Raw genomic sequence first — 16445 nt, 5'->3', positions numbered from 1 at the left:
TAGTCATTAGAAACCACCAGCTGCACCACCCAATAGTACGTCTGGATATTCGGGAGGGCTATCTCCCCTGTCATATACCCCCCTCATCCGTTTTGCCACCGCTATTCGGGGTGCCTTGCCATCAGAGCCGGACTGGGAATACAAACCGGCCCTGGAAATTAAGTTTGACTGGCCGCGAATGGGGGGGGGGGGGGGGGGGGGGGTATCCTTGTGGGAAACACTGCTGCTGCTTTTGGTACAGGGGGCCGATATTGCAGCACTGCTGCAAAACTGCCCCCCTGTACCATAAACGGCCCTCACCAGTCAGAAATTGTCCCCCACCCTTCTGGCCCACTGGGAAAACGCCATGTGCCCGCTACGGCCAGTCCGGCCCTGCTTGCCATTTCACAACAGGAGCCTAACCTCACTCTCCAATTGCTGGAAGAAAGTCTGTGGCACCCTATATGGGGTATTCTGCAGTACATAAACCAATTTCGGCAACGTGATCATCTTATACATCGCCGCCCTTCCCAAGAGGGACAGGGGCAGTCCTCAAATTTCACATCATTCTTGAACTCATCCAAGAGGCCAGAGACCAGCTATACTTGCCTTTATGTTGCTTGCGAACAGTTGCTGAAGAGCTTGGTCCTTTCCATAGCACAGGAAGCTGTGCGTGTACACATTGTAGGATTTGCCGTACAGGCGGAAGTGCAACGAGTTGTCGGGTGATTCGATGGCGTCCTCTGGTACAAAGGTGATTTGCGTGGAGGCCCCTCCAAGGTCAAGTGCACCAAATGTTTCTGACCTTTTCGAACCTGGCAAAAAACTTAGCCAACTGACATCCTGTAAAGTAGAACACAAGAACACGTTATAGTTAGAAGTAGAAATATCTTTTATGAGAATAAAGAACCTACACTTATACACTGAAGAGCGGACTTCCCTATCAGGTAAGTGAATGAGGTACCAGACAGAGTGAACACATGCGGTGTCCTGCAATGCAGATCCCTCAGTGAATCACAGTCTGGAAGCCTGAGGAAGCACAACAATGCATTTCTGGCCAGGAAGATACGAGGAGGTGATCAGGTGGGCCTCGAGCATGAGTGACTGCAAATGCAAGTGAATATATAATGCCTGGAAGCTGCTAAAGTTCTGCTCTCCGAGTAGCCTTGTTAGGCCCTATATGGTTGGGAGGGTGCGGAAATGATCTGCCTTCTCAAGGTATTGCGAAAGAAGAGCTTGTATAGTGTTAGGGCGACACTGCCTGCAGTAGGGAAACCATACAGAGATGCACAAAGCAGTACAGTGACAGGATTGAGACTTCACTCTTCCTATTAATACGCATAAGTCCAAGGGGCTGATATAGAGTTTGGCAGATAGGTACTCCATCACAAACATTACAGACATTAGACGTCCAGCTAATTAAACGTGCATTAGGATGCAATGCAAATAAAGTGGGTGGGGGTAGTAATGTGGATGTATAGCCGTCATGCTGGTGACAGAGTACCCATCTGCTGAACTCTAAACCAGGCCCCAAATATTTTAGGGGTTCTATATTTAGGTGTACGTTATGTTTTCAGGATGAACACTACAACTTCTTTCAGTAACTAGGAGAAAGAATTTCAACAGGGCACAATTAAGAGGAGGGAAAATTAGTGGATTTTATGGTTTTCACATTCACATTCACCTGCATCTCTAGCTTTGAAGGTGCTGACAGAAATCATTCTACGGTCTTTCTCTTTTACCACAACCTCATTTTACTGATTCATTCACGATTCCTCATTTGCCAAACACTTCTCAAAGCCTTAGCTTTAGTGCACTGTATTTTAATGCTTATGAAAAGGGTATCTTACTGAGCAAAGGCAAGGAACTCCCACAGTAAGCTATACAAAGGCAATAGAGGTCTTGGACGCTTGTCTGCCATTCTAACACACAAAAGGGTAGAACTATGTGACCAGTGTGTGATATGGCTGGTTTGGGCAAACTGAAATATTTCCTAATGAAGACTATGCAAGATCTCCAAAGAGTACTTATGTGCGATCTTGGAAAGAAGACAGGAAAAATTACTTCTTGATCAATGTGGAACTTTGAAACTACTTTCGGTTAGAAAAGAATGTAACTGTAGGGCTATCTTATTTCATTGTCTATTTTCTTCATAAGGCTGTCCAGATGAAGAGACATTAGTTTCATGATGTATAATAATTAGCATGCACACAAAATATGAAGGACAAATTCAACTAGAAGAACTATACATCAAAAGAAACATATGCAACTAGCAACCATGTTACTCAAGTCCCACTGAGGTGATGAATCTTTGACAGGGACCAAGCAAATTGTGCTAAAGGAGGCCTGTATCTCATCTTCTGCAGACATGCAACTCTAACAGTGATCAAGAGGAACACCTCCTTCATCTCACTCTGCATGAAAGCAAAAACTCTTTGCTGGGTACCCTACCTGTACAAACTTGCCAAGTAGGTAATTGATGGTGATCCAGCCGTAAGCTCCCTCCTCCTGTCCGGTGATGATTCTGGCACCCTGGTAATCGAATGGATACAATTCCAGATTGTTTTCCACTGATGACAGCACTTGGTCAGACAGACCGGGGTTCAGAATACTAAACAGACAAGGAAAGGAACTGGATAACTGCATGCAATCGATGGGAACCTGGCTATGGTTTTAAGATACATTTTCTAAGGCACAAAATGCATACAAATAAACATAGCAAGTATACAGAAAAGTACATTGAAGACAACAATGCACAGGTTTCTAAGATCCTTTACAGCTCTACTTGTAGTAGAGTGTGATGTTTTCAAGCACCATTCAAACCCACAGGACACATTTACATAGGGGATGTGATCAATACTATCCCATGCAGCAAACGTCTTCAGAGTTAATGATGAATAATGCATCTCTAAATAGCTAGGCAGATGCTCTTACCATTATGCTCAACTATATTTATAAAGCTCAGGGTAGTATTGGATTTTATTTACTTTGGACTCCTGTCACAATATCTTTTGAAACCTTTAAATGCTCTTTGTGGACCTGAAGTAGAGTTTATGTGCTAATGGTAGTCTTTTTGGTGGGGAAGACTATATCTGTCACATATCTAGAATCATTCCTGCCATCAAAATGAATACAGTGCCTTCATCTTGACTCCATACTTCCATGTTCAAGGAAAAGGGATTTCCATGTGAACTTTACGGATGCAAACTTTACTGGACAATATGATCACTTTTTGTTTGCCAACGAGAGGTTGAGATGAGATCAGGGGGTGGGTGGCATGGGTGACCAACATAATGGCAACGAAATTCCCTAGCTCTGCGCTGGCCTCATAAATATGTGCTTTTGACTCCTGTTTGGGGCACTATCGGACACTCTTGGTGCTGCAATGGGCTCTGTGGAGTGCTGGATGGTTGCTGTGTGCCTAAGGATTCGCCTGAGATGGAGGATTGGGTATGGCACCTGGTTGCGAGGCCCGGAAGAAGAAAGCCTTTGGGGCAGCGGTGCAGAGGGAAGCGATACGGCCGCATGGGTGGTATGTGAAGGCAGAGACAGGCGAACTGTTGGTGATGCTTTGACAGCCCGTGGGTCCCCCGATGTATCATAGGGGGCAGGCAGTGAGCATGGTGGCGAGGAGCGGCTCCGATGGGGCCTAGTGGCCATAGAGCACGATTGGGGCAGCAGTGCTATGGGGGGCCCACAACAGCAGGAGAAAGTGAGGACTCAGCAGCCCTGGCTTCCTGGATACTTCTTGACTGGTGGCACCTACCTACCTGCAGGGCGATGGGTGGACCCGCGGTGCAGGCCCGAGGCAGGGCACGAGGTGCACATCAGCGCCTGATATGGCTTGACCCAGCGGGGAGTAGTCCAGGGTTTTTAGCTACATGAAGGCCCCGGTCGTTGGATAGTGGGACTGAAGCAGCTCAGGCACAGTTGGTCCACTTATTAAGCACTCGCGAGAACGGTCGGTAAATCGACCAGTTGGAAAGGTGTTGACAATTCAAACAAGGGCATTCGTTTTTGCCCGGGAAAAGTGTTTCAAGATACGTCGCGGCATTCTCAAAAATAAGCAGAACATTGACTTTAACGCGACAGGACCCGGATAGGATAAATATTGGTGACAGCTTCTCTACACACCGCTGCTGCTTCGCAGTGCAGAAACACTTGGATCGTTTTCATATACAAAAAAGAGAATACATTCATACTACATATAAAAAAGTCCCCTGAGGAAGGGACGTGGGTCCCGAAATGCATCGGGCCGATCTCTTTTTTCAACGATCGTCGAAAACATAATATACTGTTTGTATGATGTTTAAATACAACAAATGTATGTTCTGAATTATAGAAGTGTTGAAATGAAATATATGTACTTGTCAAAATGATGATCAAAAGGCTATCTGCAATTTAAACAATGATTTAAAATAAATCATGAGAATTCAGAAAAACTTGTTATGAGTAACTCATAGAAAGTATTCCTAAACATAAGAAGAGGGGGACAGATTTAATACTATGCAGTGCGCCTGGTAGGGTCGTGATATTTCTATCACGCACCATAACCCACAATAATTTGCATTAACTAAGGGACAGGAAGCCCTTAAGTACCGAGCTGCACGCGATAGAAGGATTAATATTGGCCAAAAACAACGTTCAAAACAGACTTTATTTTTTGAAAAAAACATTGATAAACTGGAGTGCCATTGGCCTTACTCTACTTCGTGTTTACAGTTTGACATCTGTCAGGTAATGCAGCCTTCACAGCGGTGTGAGAAAGTAACTGGCTGAGGTGAGGGACCTCATGCTGACAGGCGAGCAGACCCCAACTTTGAAGTGGGGTGCACATTGGCACCCGGAGCTGTGGGAGACCTGTGGTGGGGTGACAAGGCTTCTGGGCACAAGGACCCTACCTATAGGTGAAGACCAAGTGGACATCGGAGTGCAAGTCTGCACCCAATGGAGTCTGATTAACTGCGAGGCTCAAATAGTGGCACCCAGTAGACGTGGGGCACCACAGACCATGCGTAAGCCTGGATAGACACCAGGACCACACGGAAGGCCTTGGCTGCCCACAGGCTCTCAGCACGTGGGCGAAGAAAATAGCCGAGACTCTGCTCAACAGACCCCAGTCGTGGACTGGCGGGAAAGTCGGACCTGCTGAATGAAGGGGGGGTCTATGCTGCAGGTCCCCTGGAGAGGAATCCTACACCCTCACCAAAGCTGCTGGGGGGAGGCCACGGGGTGAACCCTGCGACCAGCTGCACCTCACATTTCATTTCAACTTACACTGGACAAAATACTGGAAGCCATTGCCGACTCCAAAATGGTGCTCCTGCAACAGATTGGAACGGTGTCTGTAGACCTGGGACTACTCCACACTGACCAACAAAAATTTGCTAGTAAAGTCCATGATGCAAATCTGGCCATTGAAGAACTGGATCCGACGCAACACACCTTGATGGCCCACATAAAAGACCTTTTAGAATGTGTGACCTGCTGGAGAGACGCTCAGAAGATACGGAAGGCCGAAACTGTTGCAGCAATGTCCGCATTGTGAGACTCCTAGAAGGGGCTGAAGGTGGGGATAGATCACTTACCTGGACAAATAGGTGAGAAAGGAGACAGCACCTTGACTGCTCCCCCCTTCTTTGTGCTGAGCGGGCACACAGAGTACCGGGGAGGACCCTGGCAACAGGGTGATTACCTCGGCCTTTGGAACCCAAACTCCTTCATTAGAGACATCCAATTGCAGAGAACGAGGGCCATGGTCCTTTCAGGCTGGAGGGTGGTGTTCTGACACTGTTCCTGGACTTTACCGCAGCTGTACAGGTCAGGTGAACCTCCTCACTTGCCATCAAAAGAGCTGGGAAATGCTGCCATACAATACTCCTGTTTCCAGCCTGTCTGAAAATCATACTAGACGGCACCACCACCTTCCAGACGGACCCTGCTGAGACTTGGAACTGGCTTGAGAGAATGCAAGTAGAAGGAAGGGAGCCTGGGGTCAACCAGTGGACACCACGACCCAGACGCCAGTACAAGAGGGGACACTGCAAGAGCTCTAGTTCAGGGCTAGTAGCCAGGCCGTGCTCAAGCTAATCGCGATAAAGCAGAGGCCGTACTGGCTGTGGCTGAGCTTAACCAGAGCAGCCTCCCAAACTCTGGAGATTAATGGTGCATGAAGGGGTCCCAGAAGGAGAGAAATATGGACTCTGGTGACACATCCCTTAGTTAAACCTGTATGCCTAAAGTAACTCCCCAGACAGCGGAAGAGTTAATATGAAGTTGGAAGATGTAATTGTGTGATGCTGAAATACTGAGCCTCTGTGGGAGGGTTGGCTGGAATGGTTGATGGGCCTCCTTTACCCACAATGGAAATGTGCACGTATCACTGACATGGTATGCATGGTGTCCTCCATCTCTAGCTACAGTGATGGAGTGAGGCTGCAGCCACACTGTAGGGTGGGGGGGGCTCTGGGCCTCGAGGAGTGCTGGGTTGCTCAGCTAGATGGGCCAGAAGTACCCGAGGGCTGGCGTGGACGTGCATGTGCTTTTGTTATCCTTTAGACTACCCCTACACTGATGCTCTCTTTCACTAGGAGCTAGAGATATCATGGTTTATTCTTAATTCACCATGCCTATGTTTGGGTGACCAGCCGTTGCTGGGCTGCTCATGGGAGTTGAGGATGAGTTTCAGTTTTCAAAGGTGATGGTGGGCACACAAGCTTGGTCAAGGAGGCTGGGTGGGGCAGGCCGGGTAACCAAGGATAAGTAAGCGGGAGATGGAGCTTCCCAGGAACATTAAAAATGATGACTTGGAACTTTTGAGGAATGGGGTCAGGAGCTAAGCATCACAAGGTTCATATGTTTCTAAAGCATAAGGAAGTGCATATTGCTTTCCTACACTAGACGCACATCACTAAAACCTATAGTGGGGAGGCTTAGTCGCTGATAGACGGGCAGCTATATGTCACAAAATACTCAGCCTTTGCGCTTGGAGTCCTAATTTGTGTCAGAGTATGATTACCCTTTGAGGTCACTTGAACCAGAATACATAATGAAGGGCACTATGCACTGGTAGAGGAGAAATTGAATGGGACGCAGCTGGCCTTAGGGTGCCTATATGCCCCAAATCAGGACCAGATCCCTTTTCTGGGACTAGTGTCCTTCCAACAGGGCCATGCTTTATGAAGGGAGGTGATCCTGGGAGGAAGTTGCAACTGTGTAGCTGACATGGAGTTAGACTCTTTGACTTTTCCCGTGGCAGGCAAGCAAGCTCATAAGACTGCACTGGGGATCTGGGAATGAATGTCTGGCTTGGCCCAGGAGGATGTTTGCTGGGCATAGCACAGGTCTGAATCAGATTATTTATTCTACTCCAGCCTTTATAAACTACATGTGAGGCTAGACAAGTTCTTATACTCTGAACAGGTGATCTCCTTCCTGTCGCACACTGAATACCGAAAGCATGCAATACGTTATACCTATGCTCCAGGTGGGGGTACCTCATCCGGCAATTCCCACGTAGAGGTTCCAGCCTGAATAACTGGAGGATGTACCACTCCGGAGCAGGCTCAGTGACACTATCTGGCCCTTATATAACCACTACGCCAGCACAGCGACCCATTGCCTTGTAGAGTGTACTGGACCGACAATGGGTATCCAAAAGGCTCTGGAAGCTGAATTAATGACCCCTGATGGGACCATACATGGGTTAGAAGTCAGGCTGGGAGGAGACCGCATCTTGGAAGTGAAAGAACGATACAGTGTGCTCTTGGAGCACCTGCATTGCCATAATTACAAGGCATACATTGAAAGAGCACACAACGCTGAAGGGAGGGCAGGACCACTATTGGCGTGGCTTGCTCAACCAGAGTGCCTGGGGATGCCAATCACACAACTACGGTCTGCGCATGGGACACTTTACATTCCCAATATGACATTAACTCGGTCTTTCAATACTATTAGATCACTCTATATAGCCTGACAGCGGAGGACCCGGGAATAGTAGTGGATACTTTCCGGGACAAACTCTGGCTTCCCATTATTACTCGTGGGAAGGCGAAGGGGCTGGTAGCACCGATCACGTCCCAGGAAATAAGGATGGCAATCCAGGATATGGCAAGGGGCAAAAACGCTAGTGATGACAGGATTCCGCTGGAGTTTTACTTAATGTTCACCGCCACTCTGGCAACCAAGCTCGTGGAGCTTTTCGCACAAGCACTAGAGCAGGGCGAGCTCCCAGCCACCACCAGAGATGCTCTGGTGATCCCACTTCCCAAGTACAAGACGTCTGGGGTTCCCCTGTTGGCATTCTGACCACTTTCTATGCTTAACATGGACTTTTAAATACGGAGCAAGGTACTTGCAACTTGCCTCCTTTGTCATATGCACCACCTGATTCATAGCGATCAAAATGGCTTCATTCCCCCTTGCAATGCTATCCTTAATCTTAGACACCTCTTCAGTGTGATGCACTGCCCCCGAATGACACCAACAGATGGGTGGTGATACTGTCGATAGACCTCTGAGACCTTCATCATAGAGGGGCGGAAACACAACCTGTTGTATGCCGATGACCTGTTACTATACGTGTCAAATGGTGAGGAGAGTGTTCCCCACATGTTGCAACAGCTGTGGGACTTTGGCACACTATTGGGACTTTGAGATAACCTGGCCAAGTCCTGGGCATTCTCCATATTCCCTAAAGTAGACAGGTAAGGACTTCCTGGTCCCCTTCGAATGGCACATTAACATCCCTCCACCTCAACCTCCTAAATTCAGAACCCTTATTAGACGCTGGCATAAACTGGTCCCAGAGGAATGGGCAGCTAAACTAAGTGAAGATACCCCTCCCCCCTCTCAAGACACTATCACTGCTGACACCAAATTTAACACATGGATCTCCCAATCTCTGGACGACATCCTCCCGAAATCCAGCACCCTCAAACGTACCAAGAGAGTCACCCCTTCCCCCTGGTACACCCCCGAATTAAACTTACTACGGAAGGAATGTAAGAGGAACGAACGCTTATGGAGGAAAGATAAAAAGGCAGACAAAAAAAGATATATTTCGGGCCTCTTTAAAATCCTATAAAACGGAACTCCTCAATACTAAAAGCGCCTTCTACGAAGATAGAATTAAAAACGCCTCCTGCTCGGCACATGAAACCTTTGCCGTCCTTAAGGAACTCCTCCAGGCCCCAGACCCCCCAGTAAAACCTCTGGACCCCATAGCAGCGGAAAGCAAATGCATTAAACTTTCCACCTTCTTCGACGAGAAAATCCCCAAAATTCTCGCGGACCTACCCCCAATCACGGCTGACAACCTGGGCGGGGATCCTTCTAAATCTCCCATTTACTGCCCTCACTCCCCTGATGGCAACCTACCCTTTCTGGACACCTTTGGCCCAGTGTCTACGGAAGAGGTAGCCGCGACATTGGCTACAATTAAAAGTGGCTCTCCTCGCGATCCCGCCCCCCTCCGTTTTCTGAAAAAAGTGTCTAGCACCATCCTCCCCCCCCCTCACGTCCCTCATTAATTCCTCCCTCTCGCAGGGTCTAGTCCCTCCTAGCTGGAAGGCGGCAGTGGTCAAAGGCCTTTTAAAGAAACCCTCTCTAGACCCCCTGGACCTAGCCAACTACAGACCTATCTCCCTCCTCCCAGGAAATAGCAAGATCACGGAGAAGCTAGTGAATAAAAAACTATCACTATTCCTTGAGAGCAACAACCTACTCGGGACCTCCCAGACAGGGTTTCGTCCAGGACAGGGCACTGACACAGCCCTCCTGGCAGCAGTGGAGAAGGCCAGAAGCATTCTGGACACGGGAGGATCAGTGGCAAGGATCCTCCTGGACCTCAGTGCGGCCTTCGACACTGTGAGCCACCACACCCTAATCCAACGACTGGGAGACATCGGAGTAAGGGGCACGGCCTTGAAGTGGCTAAAATCTTTCCTAGACGGACGCTCCTTCCAAGTCTGGGAGAATGACAGCCACTCCCCCGCAATCCCCCTCCGTTGTGGAGTACCGCAGGGCTCATCCCTTAGCCCTACGTTATTTAACGTGTATATGTCCCCGCTGGAGAAACTGGTCAACCCGTTCGGCGTCTCGATTATCAACTACGCCGACGACACCCAGCTGGTGGTAACCCTCTCACACCCGCACCAATCCCCACCCGACCTTCACAGCTGTCTCTCGGAAATTCATAACTGGATGAACTCCTCGGCACTGAAACTGAACGGGTCCAAGACCGAGATCCTGCTGCTCGGACATAAAGAGCCCTCCCTGCCGCCTGACATCTGGCCCGTCTGTCTAGGTGACCCCCCTACACCGAAGGAGGAGGTCAAGAGCCTGGGCGTATGGCTCGAAAAGGACCTGAGCTTCAGATCACAGGCCAAAAAAACGGCAGGAATCTGCTTTGGACTCCTTAGGGCCTGCAGAAAGGTCTTCCCCCTGCTCCCCGCTACCTCCAAGAAACTCCTGATTCAGGGCCTCATTATGGCGAGGCTGGACTACTGCAACGCAATCTACCTGGGTGCCCCCGAAGCCACCCTCAATACCCTGCAGAAAGTCCAAAACGCCGCGGCCCGCCTACTTACCGACACCCCCGCCAGATCCTCGGCAAAGCCAGACTTGAAGCTCCTGCATTGGCTCCCAGTCAGAGAAAGGGTGGCTTTCAAGGCCCTCTGTCTGGCCCATAAGACCCTCCATGACAAAGGCCCACCCATCCTCAAGGATTTCATCATCCCTTACAATGCGAGTAGGGTCCTCCGCTCAGGCGGAGAGAACTTCATCACTGTTCCCAGAGTCAAAAAGGCCCGGTCCGGAGGACGCCGCTTCTCGGTCCACACGGCCAAACACTGGAACAACCTTCCTCTGAGACTGAGAACTGAACCTAATCTTCTCCAATTCAGGAAGGCCTTGAAAACCTTTCTCTTTCCTTAAATCCCCCCCCCCCCTTCGATTCTGACCTCTCCTGAGTTCTGGTTCTAGCGCTGGGATGCTCTAGGGTTACTACGCGCTCTATAGAACCTTAAAATAAAATAAATCTTCTGCCTGAACTCCTTTGTGAGCCTACGACCTTCTGATACTCAGTAATTCAGATTTTCCATAAATTGGAGGTCTTGCAGTAGGGTAATCTGGGGGGATGTTGAGATCCCTCAAGGGCAATCTGGAGTGCTGGAGATCACTCTGGCTCCCTATCATAGCTAGGGTGGCATTTACCAAAATGATAATGCTCCCCTGGTTGCTCTATTACTTTGTTAACCTTCCAGTGTGGGTGCCGGTGGCCTGTTTACAGCTGCTGGACATCCTGCTGCACGAGTTGATATGGGATGGTGGTTGCCACAGGGTCTCGCTGAAGACACTGTGGCACCAGCTGGCAGACGGGGGATTGGGGTCCCCGACTTCACGTTGTACTTTCTAGCAGCCTAAAAGCAGTGGATCGCCAAATGGCTCGATGTAAACTGATAATAATTTCACATTTGTATAGCACAAACTTATCACCCCTAAGGGTATTAAGGCTCTGGGGGACCGTCGGGGAGATTAAGGGCCAGATGTAGGTAGCCAAATACCAGTCGGTAACGGCCGATTTCGGCCGTTACCGACCGGTATTTGGCTTTTGAGATGTAGGTGGGTCTGAATTTACAGAATCGGTATATTTACCGAATCGGTAAATATACCGATTCTGTAAATCCATATGTAGGTGACATTCCTAAGAGTGCCACAGGCCCTTAAGAGTCGGTATTTTACCACCCAATCCTATTGGGTGGTAAAATACCGAATTCAGGTGTGCATGCACATCTGTGCATGCACACCTGTGCCATGTGACACACAGACATGCCCTTAGGGCATGTATGTGTGCCACATGGCACACATGCCTGTACTTGGGGTGCTAGAGGGTGTCAAAGTGACACCCCCTGCACCCTTGCAGGATTCGGTATTTACCAAATCTGTAAATACCGAATCGGTATTTCACATTGATTCCTATGGGCTTCAAGGCCCATAGGAATCAATGTGAAATACCGAATCGGTATTTACAGATTCGGTAAATACCGACTCTTACAGAATCGGTAATTTTTTACCTACATCTGCCTCCTTCCTATTTACCGACTCTTAAATACCGATTCGGTATGAGTCGGTATTTAAGAGTCGGTAAATAGGAATTACCTACATCTGGCCCCAAGTGAGCTATTGCCCAGAGTGATGCTGAGCTGAGCTGCCACTGGCGCCAGTGATAGAACCATGAGATTCCCCCTGACTGGTTTTCACGATTTTTTCACAAAAATATTTGTATATTTTTAACACTATTCTTTGGACAATACATCAACAAACTGTGAACAAGTTTACACTAAATAAAAAGAAGCACACATTACTCACGGGCCTCTGTGTTAATGTCAAATCTGTTATAGCTTGTTCGGTAATAGTGAATATAGTTTCCCTACAAGAATGAAGGAGACCCCCACATAACGATTTCCTTCCTTAAGCAATGTTGCGCAAAACATTAAAGAATTGAATTAAAGGGAATTACTTTTTTTTTAAATGGGAAAATGCCTGCAGATTTGCCAAATGATGTAAAGGTTATTAGCTAAACAAAAAACATTTTCCTCTGCAAGCAACCAGATATTCAGTCTAATTTGAAACATCTGCGTGCAACTTAAAAAAAAATCACTTTAATTCAAATCTGTATTGTATTGACCAAATTGACTGAGGAGACATAAGGTTCTGTGAGGAGAGGACGGGTTGTCACAATGTGATTTTTCCATTTCAAATCCACAATGGAACTGTTGTCAAAGCTACACAAACAAGCGTTGGCAACACAAATAGGTCCTTCATTTCAAATTCTATGCAGCGATTTTGACATTGACAGTTGTTATTTGGTTTGGAATTGTCGAAAAACTAAAAGGTAATATCCAGAATGTCTTCTGATCTGTCAATGTGCCTGCACACCCAAACCATTCTGATTGTTAAAACAGGAAAAGAGAGGGTGAGGAAGCAATGGACAAGCCGAGGTGATGGAACACTAGAGACAGAGAGCATGGGGGTGGGGATTAGAGAGGAAACAGGAACACTGGTGCGAGTACAAGCTAACACATGCACACTCCCCAACAGCTAAAACACAAATAAAACAAGCATTGGCAAAGCTCACAGATCTCACCTTCTTAATGCCAGTGACAAGCCTTTGGCTTTGCAAGTGCTTGCTGGTAAAGCTTTGTTCGAAAAATAACCAAATGGCCTCTTGTGCACGATGACGCACACATTAGAGAACATCTTATAATGCTTATGTTTGAGAAAACCTTTCCAAGATTGTTGCTGGTTCGTCACAACGTATGAGAATTGATGGCCTGCCATGCTGAAACATCCTTTCTTAAACAAAATGCATTGCAAGTTGGGCACTAATGCATGTGCATGCACAGTGATGCCACAACAGGCGCACGTGCTATGACTCAGTAGCAGACCTTTTGTCTTTTTGCTATTATGGTTATTAATTCAATGTTTAATTTACCAACCAAAAAGATGGTCAACAGCCATTTTTGAGTTGTAAACATAAATATAAAGATTGTGCCGGAGAAAAAATAAGAAATAAGAGAGTGGGTCGGCAGCAGTGTGAAGCTGTTAGCTCTCAGAATTGTTTTAATTTATTTTATAAATAGGATAATAAAAAATACAGCAGGATGAGAGGGAGGAGCAGGGACGTAATTGTAAATTGTTATATTAAGCTCTTACTACCTATGACGAGGCGTTGAAGCGTGAGGGTGAACGAGATGGCTGGGCGGACTTGAAGACAAGTTACTTTTTCTTTTAAAAAAGAAGTAACGCAGGAAGCAATGAAGGAGTGGCGATGGGGGAGGAGTAGGTATTAGTAGGGGAACAAGTGGACTGCAGTGGGAGAGCAATGAAAAAAGATGCACTCCAAGCGAGAGCTCAAAAGAAAAGAAAAAAGTACTTTCCTGATGTTATCAGAAATACATATCCTGATGTCGTCAGGAATAAAATCATAAGGTTTGCATACAATCTCAAGGGGATTGACAAACAAGAAGAGGAAAGAAAGCCATTGAAAAAGAATCAAGCAAATGACATTGTAAAGAAAGCCAACCAACGATAAGCAATGGGCACAATCAAATACCTATTGGCTTTGTCAACAGCTGTCTTTCTGTGGGCCTTCAAGTTGCCAGTCAGCAGGTCCTTCAGCTGAATCAAATTATGAAAAATTTCATAGAAGACTTTGGTAATATTCTTTCAATGGGTCTCTATTTTAATAATCGTATTTTGATTACTCGGGCTACTAGAAACCCGTACTCCAGTTGCAATTTTAATCCTGTTGGGAAACCATGCCTTGTACTATTCATAAATAAAGCGTACGTCAATCGATATCAACCCATGGTTCGCATAATCCTGCCACTGTACCGAAGAAAAGAGTAACTTGTACGGTGAAGTCTGCTGCCACTTTATATAATTTGGACCCACTAGCTCAAAAAGGAGAACTGTGATGATTCTTTTTAGGTCTTCCCAATACAAGTCAGCATATATTCAATTTCAGAGGTTTTCAGTCTTTGGTAGCGCTTCCTTTTCCTCCTATTTGAAGCACCTACTGCTACACAGCCGTCAGTTATACACTGTGTGGAAAAACACACTGACAAGTGGATTGAGATGCTTAATAACCAGCATGTAGTGGGCATTTCTTGACGAGTTTCATTCATTCGCCTATTTATAGAGTCTTATGGTGAATTAAGTGCAGCAAACAAATGTATGAATACAAAATAAATCGGAACATGTACCGCAATCAATAAAAGCAAGCTGCAATCTATGCAAAATTAAAAATATATGCTGTGGTGTTCCTTTTTTCAGGTTGAAGGCTACCACACAGCAGTTGTAAAGACTTCTTGGGGACATCTGGAAAGTTTCTTTGGGAATGCATTCGGCTTATTGTTTACTACTGGCTTTTGTTTGCTTTGTAACTCACAGATGTTTGATTTCTATTTGCTCGATTTCTTTGTTTTAGGCTGTCCAGTATGTCTTTGTCCCTCCCGAGGAGCATAGCCTGTTTACAGAGCCTGAGCACTTGTGGAAGAATATAGTAAACAGGACGTTAAATTGTGTCCTTTGCTTTTCACATTTGCTGTGCATGCAAAGACAGAGGTCAAATGTCAGGCTCGGTCTTCCGAGGGAGCTTGGTGTTTACTTTTCTTCCTCCAACTTCACAGTGAGAGTATTTATGTGACAATCATGCTGGGTACTGGAAGAGTGCTGGGAAAAGGCTGTATGATGCTATTTATTTCTAGCACACAACAAAATTTAAATTTCTGCAAATGAACTGTGAAAATATTTCACAACACTTAAGAGTAAGGCAAGCACTAAAAGCACATTTTAAGAAAAATTCTGAAGGGTGTTCGAAACAAATAATTTAATAAGATCAAAACAAATCAATACACTAGATGATGCCATTTACACACGTCATTTGTGTACTGTATAGTTTAACCCCTTTACCGCAGCCGAAATTCCGCCGCTGTGCGGCAGTTTTAAAGGGTGGGCGGGGCCGCGTTGGCCAACAGACGTGCGCATCACTACCAAGGTAGCGCTCGGGACGGCCGTTGGCCGACAGAAACAGTGAACGGGTTAAGTAAAACTGTATGTCTGTGCAAATGTAATAGTCATTTCAATTGAACATGTGTGGTCTGTAATGGCAGTGCCACTCCATGGCACTCCACAATGCTCCTTTCTACACCATGTCACTCTACACCACTATATGCCATCTCACTAAGCCACTCTACTCCATTTTACTCCACGCACATTTTACTCCGCTCTATGCTACGCCACTCCACTGAGACAATTCACTCCACTCTGCAACACTTTACTCCATTCTATGCTACACAATTCTATCCTGACACCAATCCACTCTATGCCAATCTACGCAACTCCACTCCACAACAATCTACGACACTCCATTCTACGGCACTGTATTTTACTCAATGCTACTCAACTCGACTTCACTCTATGCCCCTCCACGAAACTCTGCTCCAATCTATGTTTCTTCACTCTACACCTGTCCACTTCCCTCTATACCCGACACTCTCCACAACGCCACTAATGTTTAGCCATGCTGAACAGCAGCCATGCTTGTTAACAACATGGCTAGAACACATTGGCAAAGCCAATAGCTCTGGCATAGGCAAGATCCGTTGGCTTTGCCAATGCTCGTTTTGCTCAACCACCCTCCCAGTAGCAACACATTCTGTGAGAGCACACAACATTTAAATAAACTGTGCAAGAATTTCAGAATATAGCAGAATTAGCAAAGCACAAATGAAGCACATTTTTTGTCAATTATGAAAGGTGTTGGAAACAAATACTTTAATATGATCAAAACAAATCAATTCACTAGGTGATGCCATTTCCACACATTTATGTGTGTGCTGTATAGGTTTATTATTAAAACGCTGTACGTGCAAATGTAATGGCCATGTCATTTGAAA

At 46.5% G+C, this 16445-nt stretch overlaps 1 protein-coding gene across 4 annotated transcripts in view; it reads right to left on the bottom strand.

Moving 5' to 3' along the window:
* Positions 1-16445, bottom strand: part of ENTPD1 (ectonucleoside triphosphate diphosphohydrolase 1) — a 300189-nt gene that overhangs the window by 36664 nt on the left and 247080 nt on the right. For 2 of the 4 annotated variants that reach the window (XM_078643531.1, XM_078643529.1), the window contains exons 5-6: positions 2431-2590; positions 589-822 (exon numbers count right to left, since the gene is read on the bottom strand). In XM_078643531.1, the coding sequence (XP_078499657.1) occupies positions 589-822; positions 2431-2590 (394 nt within the window). Of the gene's footprint in view, positions 1-584; positions 823-2430; positions 2591-16445 lie in introns of all 4 variants that reach the window. The other 2 variants (XM_078643530.1, XM_078643528.1) reach the window with 1 other exon arrangement.

This window comes from Lissotriton helveticus, chromosome 5_1 (assembly GCF_964261635.1).
Source record: "Lissotriton helveticus chromosome 5_1, aLisHel1.1, whole genome shotgun sequence".
NCBI lineage: Eukaryota > Metazoa > Chordata > Amphibia > Caudata > Salamandridae > Lissotriton > Lissotriton helveticus.
The sequence above is the reverse complement of the archived record's forward strand: the minus strand, read 5'-3'. Positions and strand labels throughout refer to the sequence as shown.